At 46.8% G+C, this 14228-nt stretch overlaps 1 protein-coding gene across 1 annotated transcript in view; it reads left to right on the top strand.

Moving 5' to 3' along the window:
• Positions 1 to 13087, top strand: part of ATP6V1A (ATPase H+ transporting V1 subunit A) — a 39542-nt gene extending 26455 nt beyond the window's left edge. The window contains exons 9-15 of the mRNA XM_024202270.3: positions 324 to 446; positions 540 to 654; positions 4197 to 4260; positions 5135 to 5338; positions 7821 to 7915; positions 9370 to 9541; positions 10933 to 13087. Of these exons, the coding sequence (XP_024058038.1) occupies positions 324 to 446; positions 540 to 654; positions 4197 to 4260; positions 5135 to 5338; positions 7821 to 7915; positions 9370 to 9541; positions 10933 to 11025 (866 nt within the window). The 3' untranslated portion in view covers positions 11026 to 13087. The remainder of the gene's footprint in view (positions 1 to 323; positions 447 to 539; positions 655 to 4196; positions 4261 to 5134; positions 5339 to 7820; positions 7916 to 9369; positions 9542 to 10932) is intronic.
• Positions 13088 to 14228: the final 1141 nt, after the last annotated feature.

Below are 14228 nucleotides of genomic sequence, written 5' to 3'. Positions count from 1 at the left end.
TTTCAAAAGAAGCACAAGTTAACTAATGGCATAGCTCTTGAATCTCATGGACCAAAAGAACGAGAATGGGTGCACAGTCCACGTGGCTCACCAAGGGGGAGCAAATCTGTGTTCAGAGAATAGAAGCAGAGAGGGAGAAGATACCAAAGCAGTGAGGAAACTCTTGGGAGTCCAAAAGGAATAACTTTCAGCCTCCCTTGTCATCAAAATCTAAATGAGTATTTCAGTGTCACCTGAAAAGGCTTCTTGCCCTTCTAGGAAAGGCGTATGAGCCAGAGTACTTGTCTGAACTGTAACCTGCAGTGTGCTCTTCTTTGTTCTAGGAATCACCCTGTCTGAGTATTTCCGGGACATGGGCTACAACGTCAGTATGATGGCTGACTCCACTTCCCGATGGGCTGAGGCCCTTAGGGAAATTTCAGGGCGTTTAGCTGAAATGCCAGCTGGTGAGTAGACTTTGTTCTTGGTGTTCAGCTACAGGAAACCTTCCTGTAGATGCTGAGCCTTCGCATGATGTAGTTTCTCTGTGATGCTTGCAGACAGTGGCTATCCAGCCTACCTCGGTGCCCGTCTGGCCTCGTTCTATGAGCGAGCTGGCAGAGTGAAGTGTGTGGGGAACCCCGAGCGAGAAGGGAGTGTCAGCATCGTCGGGGCGTAAGTACTGAACCTTTCAGCATTCCCTGGATTTTGCAGCTCTTCTTGGGGGTGGGTGATGGGAGCAGTGGCTCGGTGCTTCCCAGACAGGCAAGCAGAAATGGCCCCTGCCCTGAGGAACTCCCAGTCTAAGGACAGAGTGACAGGAAGCAGAGTTTGGGCAGGGAGGGAATAACATGCCTGTCAACAGTATTCAAGAGGGATTGAAATGTGGAGAGGATAAGAGGCCTGTGGGTGAGCTCAAGGAGACTGTACCATGCTCAAGGGGCAGCGTGGATGGAAGATGGTATGTAGATGATTATGTGAGAAGCTGGCACATGAGTGATTGAGAGTGGGAACACAGGCAGAGCAGAGAAGCCAGTGGTGGCTGGACAGGAACTCATTGTGATGTGAGAGAAGCTTGCATAAGTAGGGAGGGGCAGAATTATGGAGAGCTTTGATAGTGGTGACACACTGCTTGAAAATCCCTCCACAAACTCTCTACCACTATGGCATCAAGCTGAGGGAGGGGAGTGACCTGATCAGAATGACAGGCAGGGAAGCTGATGCTCTCTGCAGCAGAGAGGTTGAGCAGGATGAAAGTGTAGGCTCTTGAGACTTGGACAGGAAGAGATGCTGGAGACCTTTGTGAGAGCAGTTTCTGTAGAGTGAGGCAACAGTTGTAGCCAGTTTGCTGGTGAAAGGGAGGAGGGAGATGGGCTGACAGCTGTTTCAATGTGGCATTAGGAAGGTAACTTTCCCTAGACTTGCAGGAATGTCTCTGATTTCTTCTGTGCTCGATGTCCTAATAACTTAGACATCTGTATACCTGTCTGAGGAGCTGGAAACCTTTAAATTTAAAAGCAACTTCACTTGCTTATCTGAAAGTGGTAGATGGTTCTACTGGTTTTTAGTGCCCATCCATTGCTCTGGGAGGTCTTACAGAAATTAAAATTTTCATCAGTCCTCCATAAGGACTACGTTTTAGTCACAGGTATTTTTAGTAAAAGTTAGGGACAGGTCCCAGGCAGTAAACAAAAATTCATGGTCCATGACCTGTCCATGACTTTTTTTAACTAAAAATACCTGTGAATAAAACTTGTGGGGGCGGCCCATATGCTTGGGGGTGGGTGGTGGCGCGCGGCCTGGGACCTCCACTGTTGCTGGGGGAGGGGAGGGTTTGGCGGGGCCAGCAGGCTCCCTACCTGGCTCCATACCTAGCCTCTCCCCCTTCTTCCCCCCCCCCCAAGCAGCAGCAGAGTTTGGGTGTGGGAGGGGCTTGGGCATGGGACGGGGTAAGGCGGGCTCTGTGCAGCACTTACCTGGGGGTAGGGTGACCAGATCACACAGGGGAAATATCGGGACGTGGGGGGGGGGGCGAAGCAAAAAAAAAAAATTGGCCGCCGGAGCTCCATGCCCCTCGCTCCCTCCTCCTGGGCTATTGTGCTGCACTCCCAGGCCCCGCTGGGCGCGGGCAGCAGGGCTGCAGCTTGTCCCTGGCCAGCTCCGTCACACTCGCTATCCCATGGTCCCGGGCCCTGGCGAGCCTGGAGTCCTGGCGAGTAGCCTCCCGGCGGCGCCGCTGCCTAGTCCCGGCTGCCCATCGCGCCAGGCCAGCCCAGGCTCTGGCGGCGACTCTGCGTCCGAACCGCACTCGCAGGCGTTGCAGGAAGGGGAGGGGACACCGCGAAGCCAAGCAGGCTTCTTAAAGGGGAAGCGCTGCTTGTCTGAGGGGAGGCTCATCTCCACAACGGTCAGTCCCTGCAGGAGCGGGGTGGGCTCCCCCCGCACCAGCTTATCATGTTGCCAACTTGAGTCTTTCAAGGTGCCAACAATAAGCGGGTGACTTGGAGAGCCCTGCAGCAGTTGGGCCCACACTGCGAATGGGACAAACACTCTCCCACATAACCGCTCTCGTCTGCTGACGGACACAGATCTTCACTTCGTGTCTCTCTCGCTGACCCCACACACGGAAGGGGCAGAGGCTGTGAGAGCAGCTGTTACCTAGCTGGAGAGCAGAGCACGGTGTCCCCAGCCCACCAGGGCGGGGAGTTTAACACCTCTGCGCCTCGCAGCACCTCCCGCAGCGGCAGCCAGGCCCTGCGAGACAGAGCAGCTGGCTCACGCTGCCCTGCGGATCGGGGTGCCGCTCAGCCTGCCTGACCCCAGCGCTGCCTGCAGCCGGGTGGCGAGCTTGCCTCCACTCTGTCTCTTCCGCGGAGTCTGGGCAGGGGGGGCACGAGCCCCCTCCGGGCTCCGCCTGTGCCAGACGTCCCGACCAAAGGTAGGTCAGGACGCGGGACAAATCAGCAAATATCGGGACAGTCCTGATTAAAATTGGGACGTCTGGTCACCCTACCTGGGGGGCTCCCCAGAAGTGGCGACATCCCTCTCGCTCAACTGCTAGGCAGAGGTGTGGCCAGGCAGCTCTGAGCACTGCCTCTGCCTGCAGGCACCGCCCCCGCAGCTCCCATTGGCCGTGGTTCCTGGCCAATGGCCACGCCTCTGCCTAGCAGCTGAGCAAGGGGGATGTCGCCGCTTCTGGGGAACCCCCCAGGTAAGCACTGCCCAGAGCCCACTTCCCCCCATCCCATGCCCCAACCCCTTGCCCCCTCCCACACCCAAACTCTGCTGCTGGAGGTACGGGGGGCACGGTGGCCCGAGACTGCCCCAGCAGCGGCCAGTGCAACTGGCACAGGAGCTTTCCCTGAGCCAGGAGCACCAGCTGCTGCAGAAGTCACGGAAAGTCATGGAATCCGTGACCTCTATGACAAACTCTCAGCCTTAGTCATCCATCTGTATAATGACCTGGTGCTACAATTTATAGGAGTGATATTGACCACTACAAGAATAGACCTCTTATTCTGTGTCAAACTGCCTCCCCCCAAACACTTTAAATTATCTGGATCCCAGGCTGTCTTGAGAGAATCCTCTCTTTTCCCCTCCAACACCTTATCCTCAGCACAATGAGCCCTGGGTCATAGCCTTGAGTCATGAGGCTGGGGTCGGATGTCAATTGGATCATCTCAACAAATAACTAGATCCTGTAACTATATTGTATGGCCTAGGGTTTGGGGATGGATGGATGGATATCGATATGTGGCAGGGCAATGTTATCTGCAGTGGAAAGTTGTAATTGGTCCCAAATGTGGACTTTGTGCTCAGGAAAAGTGTTGTGTTTCTCCTCAGATTTAGTTTTTGAATTCTAAACACACTGTTGGGATCAGAGTTCAGAATCCTGATGTCCTGCTGTCCGCTTTGAAACCTTGACTCTTGATTGATGAATACTATTTTGTACCAAGAATTGGGAAGGCCTGATGCTGCTAATGCTGGATTAGGAAAATGTGACTGTTCACCAAGAGTAAAACCAGTCAGGATCCTTCCTCTTCCTGCATCCTCTGATTTTGGTTTCAAAGGAGTGTGGCATTTTGTTGAAAGGAAGACGTGGAGGCTGGCAAATCTGGCTGCTACTGGTATTGAGTTGTGGTGCTGGGTTTGGAGCTTCAGCTTAGCCCTGCACCAGTGCTGCTGATCACTGCTTTCCTTTCTCTCTTCCTGCTCAGTGTATCTCCCCCTGGTGGTGACTTCTCAGATCCTGTCACATCTGCCACTCTGGGCATTGTTCAGGTACGTGCCACCTTATTGCAGTCTGTGTTGAAGCTGTATTCTCCTAGTTACTCCACTAGGGTTTGAAATGAATGCACTGCACCAGAAGTGCTTGCATGTACAGTGACAGCCATTGTGCCTAATGGCCATGGTGTGAATGGCTTGGTTTGCAGAAAGGGGGTTTTGTAAGGGTGGTTTGAAATGTTCTGGCAGTATCAAGGCCTGCCCCTGTGTAAGATGTTCTCTCAGGCCCGATGCAGCCAGGATTCATCAGGAAGTGGGGAGGAAGGGCAGCCGCCCCATCCCCGTGTGGTGTCCTCCCTACTCCCGACACACACTGTTGGCTGATTCCCCAGGAGTATTCATGTCCCTCAAACAGAGGGCAAATGCAAGGATGGCAGCCTTGTACTAAGATGGAGAGACAGGAGGTTGCATCCCTAAGTGAAGGAGCATAGAGACTTGGACTGTTTTCTAGAGGGGTGAACCTACAGCACAGCTGTGTTTTGGGAAGAGAGGTTGATTTTAGGTATTGGCAGTTAGTCAGGCCCCACTTAGTTCTGCAGGCAGCAGGGCTGGAATCTGTCCTGTGCAAGGCAATCCCTCCAGCCTGACACTAGGATAAGTATTCAAGACCGTCTAAGTTTGGAGCTGGGATCCACCATCATGAAATGATCAACTCAATGCATGCTAGACATTCTAGTTGGGGAGGATCTTGGTATCTAAGGGCCTCCAGTTAGTGTGGGGAGGAAAGATTCTCTTTCAAGCCTCTGTCTGGAGGATCTGGATGGTCTTTGCTGTATTCATTATACAGAAATGTGTGGGAGTTTGACCATCTTCAGTTAATAACTTGGCTTCTGCTGGGAAGGAAACTCATGAATCTGTTTGGATTTGGCAGGTGTTTTGGGGCTTGGATAAGAAGCTGGCTCAGCGCAAGCACTTCCCGTCTGTCAACTGGCTGATCAGCTACAGCAAGTACACACGGGCCCTGGATGAGTATTATGACAAGCACTTCACAGAGTTTGTCCCCCTGAGGACAAAGGCCAAGGAGATCCTGCAGGAAGAGGAGGACCTGGCGGAGATTGTGCAGCTTGTGGGGAAGGTGAGCAATGATCACTCTAAGTGGGGAGGAGTATGGTGTCTTAGCGAGGCTTTCCAAAGAACTGGTCTGCCTCCACTTCACTGCTCCTGGCATAGACTATAGACACTATCCATGGGGAGATGGGGCTACTGTTAGCCAGAGTATGTGTGCAGGCACTGAGAGCTGGAGGGAAGGTAATAAGAGTTTAAGAACATAAGAATGGCCATACTGGGTCAGACTAATGGTCTGTCTAGCCCAGTATCCTGTCTTCTGACAGTGGCTGTTGCCAGATGCTTCAGACAGAAGTGTTTCTGAAAAACAGTAGATTTGTCTGCCACTAGCTGTACTTAATTCAGTCTTTTCTACTGCTCTGGCGCTGGAACCAAAAAGCAGCCCTCGGAATAGTCTAGAAATAGGAGAAATCCCCACGCCAGCAGCCCGTGAGTACACTTGCAAAACAACTCTGCAGCCAACTGCAGTGCACTTCTTGTTTGTTAAGGAAAATGCTCTGGATGCAGTGATCCTGACCTGATATTTGTTTCCCCTATCTTTGAACTAGACCTGCAGGCTGAGTCTCTAATTTAATAAACATGTTGAAAAGTTTCACGGTCACTTCTTTCAGTGCCCCGGTCCTCTGGTGACCTGCCAGTTCACAGCCATGCAGCAGTACAGTATCCTGAGGCCCCTTCTCCTGCAGCACCCTGACAAAGGCTATTTTCAAAGCACTGCACTGACACGCTAAAATCTGTGCTCAAAGTATAGGCCTGAAGAGTGGGTTGCATTTAAATTTTGTCCCGTTAGAGTTTAACACAAAACAGTGGCATGACGATACAAAGAATTAGAGATGAGTGTTGTCTGTTCTCTACAAAGTGGCTGTGTAGTCATCATGCCTAGTGTTGGAGACCTATTAGCTGGTGTGTGCAGTGACCTCCCATTCTACAGGCTTCTTTCAGTTTCTCAGTGCACCTCAGCATTTCGGGATAGAAAGCTAAACCTAGCCAGAGAAACTGCTCTTGAGGAAAGGTGTCATCAGGGTCCCAGTGAAAACTGACTGTTTCAACTGATATAGATGCTATAAAAACTGTAGTTCACATGTGCATAGTAAACATGAGCCAAGCCAGCCTACATGTATTAACTTTCATTGGAAGACATTGGGAGGAAAGTAATGGACAGGAAGAAGGGCTCCAGCAGCCACAGAAGGGGACACTTGCACCAGAAGATGCCTGCCCCACCAGAGCTCTAAGCTCTGCTTCTGTGTGTCCTGGAAAAGAGGAGTGTGTGTGTGTGGGGCGGGGGGGGGCGGTGCCTTTTTGTGAGGTATGTAGTCTTCAGTTACAAGATCACAGTTCAGGTTGTGCTTGGTGGGTGAGGCAAGGCAGCACTCACAACCAGATAAGATTAAAATTATTTTTTTATTGTTAAAATAGAAGCAGTTTAACATGTTATGGGTGCAGCCTTGCTCTTTGCTGTGGTTATAACAGGTTATTTTGGAAAGAAGTATCATACCCCTACTTCATTCACTAAGCACCATCCAGCCTGCATATTGAATAAGGCTGAGGTCCTGTGAAAATAGCCCATGATCATGGAATAAGACTGCTGTAGTGCACCTGCACAAGGGGTAATTTAGGTCATGTGTTTGTCTTCAGCTTTGGCATTTCTCTTTTCTTTTTTGAGTGCTTAAACATGCTACTTGGGCACTATTTTAATTATCTTTTATATTGTAACTTTCTGTGGTGCCTCTCACATGGCTCTCTGAAAGCACTTCCCAAACATTCAAGCCTCAGTCACCCCCTTTTCAGAGGATAAAATTGAGGCAAAGATGAAGTGACCGACAGTGCAAGATAATTGCTCAGGAGGAGGGGGATAGATGGCTCTGCACAACATGCTATTAAGAATTTTCTTCATTTTGCATACTGGGGAAAAGCAACTACTGGCTTCAGGGATTAGCTGCAGACTTCTTTTTATTTTTGATGGTCTGAAATATCATCGTTTTACTGAAATACCCTCAGATGCATTGTTGGAGTCTGGTTTTCCTTGTGTGGACATGCTAGAGCTGGGAAGGGAAAGCAGAAGTGCTGGCTCCCTGATCAGCTGCAAGCTTACATCACAGCTACAGCTGCCTCTTAGAAAGCATTGTCTAGTGCTTGCTGCTCTGCAGGCAAGCAATTAACATCTTGAAGGAATCTCTCACTTAACTCATTACTTAGCATCTGCAGGAATCTCAACCTAGGTTGGAAACTTAATAGTTGTGTTTAATGCTGCTTGTAATCTACTGGTGGCTGATTGAATAATTGGCTTTGTATCAGTGAATGGGAAATACGCAAAAAAATTTGTATTTATAGTGATCTGAAAAGAGCGGGAGGCAAGCCACATGCCTGTAGATGAAGGTGATGGTGTAAACAAGTAACTGGCATTATGGGCCTTAGCAGAGTTAGGGAACCAACACCCAGCGCTCCCATACACAGAACTTGGCACCAAACTAAATTTGGACTTTGCCTTCTAGGCTTCCTTGGCAGAAACCGATAAAATTACCCTGGAGGTTGCCAAACTGATCAAAGATGACTTCCTGCAGCAGAATGGCTACAGCCCTTATGACAGGTGAGGGCCGAGAGCTGTGCGCTCCCCGTTCATTCTTCCGTGTATTATGTTCAGATGGAAATCCTATTTGGGAATAGGATCCAGTTTGATGTGGCAACCAGGACCTGTTTTCAAGGTGATCTGAGAGCTGCTCATAGGAAAATGCAGCCTGTGGTGGTCCATCGGGCCATTGGCTCCATGTTGTCAGAGAGGCACAGTATGCAGACCTTCTGGCCCCATGGTAGGGTCTTGGCTATATTGATACAGTTTCCCCAGCAGTCTGTCCATTGAAATGAGTACTGCTAATAAACCAGTGCTATGAACGAGCCCCTTGCCTGGATAAACTAACTCCATCTGGAAAGGGAGAAGAGGATCATTTAGTCTGAACTGATATTTCCCCCCGCCCCAGTCAGAATCTTTATTTGTTCCAATAGGCCCCAGTGATACTCAGGAGTGTCACAAGAATCTGGTTCAAGCTACTTATTTTCCACTATCACTGCACAACTCTAGCCCATCTACAACTCTTAACTTCCTCTTACAGCCCCTACTCAGCCTGGTGCTCCACTCAAGCTTCCCTCTCAATGGCTCCTCTTATCTACTTTGTACCCTGTTTCCATGCTATCCCTTGTGTCTGGAATAGCCTTCCATGGAGTTCTTCAGCCTTCCCTCCCCTCCCCAAACTCCAGACCTACCTGTGCTGTGAAGCATTCCCCCTCCAATGGCAACTTGCTTGTGGTGCTCTGTTGTAGCTGCTTGTGCCTTTAGACCAAGTTTTGGGAAGGGATTCTGTTTGCTATGCTCACCTGTCGTATAGTACAACAATGCACTGCATAAATAACATGGCATTTCTGTGGTATCTGTCAAGACCACCACTTGCTTTGCCGGTCTCTGTTTTGAGTGGAGTGCTGGTGCCATAGGAGCACTCCCTGTGCCGCCAGGACATGCTAGGAAACACACTGGAGCTGCCATCATTCCTCCAAACAGATGGGAGGTGGGAAGGGAAACACTCAGAAATGCACTGTATCCAAATGGAGTCAGCCACAATAATGGAGATGATGTGACTTGCTGCTGTGGTGTCAATATGTGGTGACAATGTGTCACTACAGCTTGGAATTGTAATGCAAGAATCACACCATCATGCCAAGCCACTATTTTAAGATTTCAACTCTGCTCGTGACTGAAGTTGAAGATCCGTTGCCACTGGGTCATACTTTTGAAAAAAATTTTGGCCTGCAATAGGCAGTTTATGCCACTTGGCAGTGAGTGTATCCAGGGCTTTGTGTTGTTGCTTTATGGGATGAAATAGGCCAGCACTCTTATATTTCCATCCACCAAGAGAATCCAGCCTCCGTGAGAGGGTTATGTTAGTCATGAAGGCACCAGAGCTCTCATTTCATTAAAGATATTCTCAACTGCTCTACAAGCCTGGGAAAGTCATTAGTTGTTCATACTAGGTTCTATCTTGTTTCCATCAGGTTCTGCCCTTTTTATAAGACAGTGGGGATGCTGTCCAACATGATTGCATTCTACGACATGGCGCGCCGAGCTGTAGAGACCACAGCCCAGAGTGACAATAAGATCACATGGTCCATCATCCGAGAAAATATGTCTGAAATCCTTCAGAGACTCGTTTCCATGAAATTCAAGGTATGTCTGTGGGCAGCAGGGCATTGGCTCCCTGGCTTCTCTGTACGGCCACCTGCTGCATTGGAATAGGGATATTGACACTGCTTTGCTAAGGAGACAAAAAGTCCTATGGAAGCCTTCAGTGCATCTACAAAGCCATTATCCTGGGTTGCCTGTAAACATTTTTCTTATGAGGAGAAATGGTTCCAAAAACTGAGACACTTGCTCTACTTTTTTTGGTTGATATAAAATGCCCCTCTGTTTGACTCTAAACCTAAGCTGCAATCAAATACATGGCCCTGTTTTTTTCAGCTGAGAACTGCCTTAGTGGATGAGCACAGAGAAAGCAGCTAAGTTAATGGGGTCACACCCAACCAAATGGCCTTGGGCACTGCTAGGTGGCTTAGGTCCAAAATTAGATAGTATTGTATTTTAAGTATCTGACAAGAAATGTGTTAAAAACATTAAAAACAGACTCATTAAAAACACATTTTTTCAAGTAAACATTCAATAAATGATGGGCATTGTCCATACAACACACATCTAATCGGGAATGGAAAAGCAGCACCCATGAAAATAAAAGTACATTATGAAAAGGAATCTGGTTCAAGAGAGGCACAAACTGTTCTATTAGCATTTACGTGGCCCACATTCCACAGTTTGACATGAGCTTTAAAGAGATGTTGAGGGAATAGATTGAAAAGTATGATCCATATGTCTAGACACATCTGTGGCCTCCCTCACAATAATATCATTGTCCGAGCCTGTCCATTAAATGGCTTCTCTGAAGTAGAGGCCTTATAGCCTGTGTTCAGTAGGAGAGTAGCTGCAAGTTCAGTTTCTCACTACAAATGGAGGGTGGCTGGGGCATTAGAGTTCTCTGGTATAAAGTGAAGGTGTCATGACATGTTCTTGCAGACTTCTACTAGCTCAATTTCAGTGGAAAGGATTTTGTTTGGAATTTGGCCTCTGCGCAGTGAGGAAGATAAATCTTAGTGTGCTTGATTGATTTTCATGCCACAGTTCCATATGCCATTTGGCTCTAGCTAGAGGGGAGATGGTATTTAATCATTGTAACACTTGTATCACATGGCATCACTGCCAGTATGAGCATTACCTCAAATCTTTTAAACTTAATCTTCATCTGAGAAGTTTCTACAAACCATAGGTCCAATTTCCTAGATAATGGCTGAGAAAACTCTCCATTATCCTATTAATTGTGTGGTATGTGGGAGAGACATAAACCCAGCTGTCATTTAAAGAGGCTATAAACATCTGCTTTCTCCAGAATGTAGTGAGCAGATATAAACCCAGAGGTCAGTAAGGAGTTAAGCCAGTGGTAAAGGATTGTCAGACTGTATGAGGGAGCAAATGTTTTTCAAGACTAACTTTTTCACTTGATGTGTTTTCAGGACCCAGTGAAAGACGGCGAGGCAAATATCAAGGCAGACTATGCTCAGCTCTTTGAGGACATGCAGAATGCATTCCGTAGTCTGGAAGACTAGGCTTTGCCCCCATTCCAATGATCCCCTTCAGTTTAAATTTCTCATCTCAGCCCCTCTGCTTCCCTACTGTGCAAGACTGAAATGAGAGAACCTGAGTTTATAACAGTCCTACATGTCCTAGTTCATACTCAGTAGGTCTTTGCAAAATATTCCTCTTAGTTTGTTTGGCCTCAGTGTGTGTCTGAAATGGTGGGTGGAGTTAGTGTGAATGGGCCTGAGAGAAAGTGAGGAACTGCAATTGTAAACTTGTAGGGTGGGGGATTCTCCCCCCCTCCCCCTTCCTCTCCCAAATAGATGTGCTCTCTTAACAGACAGGCTTTTGCTTCTTGGAGGAAGTAAACCAAATAAGTTGTTGTAGCAGAGGAGGTGAGACTCTTAGTGCAGTGATATGGTACATTCTGAGGTGGTGGTAATAAGGGCATACGGGCCTAGCTTTTAGCCAGTGACTATCACGCAAAGAATGGGCATTTCCCCTGCTTTGAAATAGGATTTATTCAATTTTTCCAGTGAGCTGCTACTACCAATATATAGCGTATTCTTTGGTACAGTTCCCCTTCTAAACCTCCAATTGAGCCTGTATTAAAGCAAGTGTATTACAACACAGTAGTTGTGGAACTCTGCAAGGTGTTAACTAAGAGAAACATGTGAAAGCAGCCATGTGTCAGTCTGCATTTGAGAAATAGCATTTATTTTCCTACCTAATATTTAAATAGGACTGTTGGACTACACTTTAATTAAAAAATCAAAGCCATAGCTGCTCAACTATCAGCATCAAGAATTTTATCCTCTTGCTTCCCACTCCCAACAGAAAATGGCATGACACTCGCCTGCTTTGGTGTAGCTACTTTGTACTACAGGACAAGACAAGATGTGGTGATCCCATTTGTACGGAGCAGGAATCCAGCCTGCCTCAGTGGCACGCTGCATGCCATAACATTTGCCTTCTAGTACAATGTTGAGGTCACCACATGCTTCCAAAACTTTCCCTTCAGATACCTGAATTTGATTTAATTTGTTTGTCCAGTTGTGGTATGCAAGAGCCTTTTTAGAGGGGATGTTCAATGCTAAACTTTCTTGTTGGAAGATTCCTTGTGATCCTAAGAGGAGCTAGTGACTCTTTTTTGCACTGCACTCTGGAGGTGTTTTGGTGTCTTCAAAGCAGTCAGAGCTACTGCTTCTTGGACTTGTTTTTAATAATGGCAGAGCCAATATGTGATGAGGACTAAATACAGAGCAGCCTTTTGTCATTAACCTGCTAGAGCCAGAACTTACCATATTGCTTCACAATGGGAGAAATTAATAAGGGAGTTGGCAACCTTTTTGAACTTTGTATTTCAGGAGGAATTAAATGCTTTTTTGGGGGGGCCACACAACATTAATCCCAGACTTATTCCAGCTATCATTTAGCTTTGAACGGCAATGGACCAACTTCTACTGCTTCCTGTGTTATGCCAACTCACTGTCTGGCATGGAGCCCAGCTGAAACTTTAAAAGGCTCTTCAAATATTAACCTCTTTGATCTCTCAAAATATCTTTAAATTTGTTTATTCAACCTAGTGCTCTGGTGGTGAATAGCTGACAGTTTACAGTTCATTTAATTTCTGTGTATGCTGCCTATTAAGCATGGTCATGTATAAATGAGTAGTCGCTATACAAGCCCTTACCAGAATCCTCAGTTCATACCTATCACAAGTGTACTGTGTTTGTAGCATTCCATGCTAGAGGACAGATGTTCTATTTCTCTAAATTAATAGAGGATGTTATAAACTTTACAACTTGTCTAAAATAATGCAGCTGTAATATTTATTGTGCTGTTCCTGGCCCTAAAGTGTGACCAGTTCAAAGTTGCATACATATATATTTTTGTTTTGTCTTGTCTCTGTTTTCAGTGTTGAAATTCTGATGTTTCACTGTGTTGCTACAAATTTTTCCTCCACACGTGGAAGGAATGAAAGGATGGGTAAAAAACAAAACACCTGCTCTTCCTCGTATTTCATAATGGATGTTGCTGAAAGTTGTGCAAAGCTGTTCAAGTCAATGAGAATAAAGTGGATTTAAAGTATTTGTGGGCTCTTCCTATTCATGGTCTATATATCCTCCCTGTAAAATCAAAACTACTTCTAGGAAGTTAGAGAGCGCATACTACAAATAAAGTCTGAGCAAACTGTAAACTACTACCCCCTTACACTACTGCTTTCAGAATCACTTTAGGTTTTAAAGCTGTCTTTCAGAAAGGAAAAGCATCCTGTCGCAAGAAAATGAATGTAAAACAGGAGTAGACAATTCTAATCTAGTATTACCTATTGCTGTAAGAGCAAGAAAGAGCTAGGGTTCTAGAAACACTTTGAATCTTATGTGGTTAAAGGCATTTGATATTTAAAAAAACCATTATTTAAATATATAACATTTTAAAACCAGGAAATGAAAAGCTTATTCAGGAATTCAGTTTTAGGCTTGCCCTAGCAGATCAATGCTTGAAATTTCAAGTTTCAACTAACACAAAAGAACCCAACTGTCAAGACTTGCTTCTCTTCAATGCACAATCTCAAGACTGTCTATTGTGCAAATGCCTACTTACTTCTGCTCCATCCAGCTCCCCCAGGAAGGGATGAGGAGGACCTCCCTCCTAAAACTGCCTTGGCAGACCTAGTTTAACTTCTTCCCAAGCATCTAGCCCTTTCCCTTAGAAAAGTGAATCAGTGCAAATCCAATGGCTACAGGTGAAAGGTTGTCTCTGTATTTTCCTAAAGACAAGATGTAACTAGTGACCTTTACAGCCACCAGAGTAAGCCTTTTAGCATCAGAAAACCACAGTGCCAGGTTAAGAGGCTGTACCCTGTGCTATTAGTCACATCATGTACCTTTCTGCCTTTGTTTCTATAACTATGAAATGGGCATAGCGATACTTGCCTTAATATAAGCCATACAGGTTGATCAGTAGGCCCCTGGCTTATTGGGACAATTGATCCCTTCTTAAACAGTAAAATGTGCTGGGTCCATGCATAACAAACTGGGCTCTACTTCTGCAACAGGAGCTTGGCAGCCCATCACATCTCACCTTTCCCAACCCTCATACTATGGAGGCAGTTGTTGGGGCTCTATATTACTAAGCTTTGCACTTAAAGCAGGGAGATTCAGCATGGCTGAAGAATACCCTACCTATAAATGAACAGTTTGAGAATTTACATGTAAAGCCATTAGCT

The sequence above is a fragment of the Terrapene carolina genome, unplaced genomic scaffold (assembly GCF_002925995.2).
Source record: "Terrapene carolina triunguis isolate 2854851 unplaced genomic scaffold, T_m_triunguis-2.0 Scaffold242, whole genome shotgun sequence".
Classification (NCBI taxonomy): Eukaryota; Metazoa; Chordata; order Testudines; family Emydidae; genus Terrapene; species Terrapene triunguis.
The sequence above is the reverse complement of the archived record's forward strand: the minus strand, read 5'-3'. Positions and strand labels throughout refer to the sequence as shown.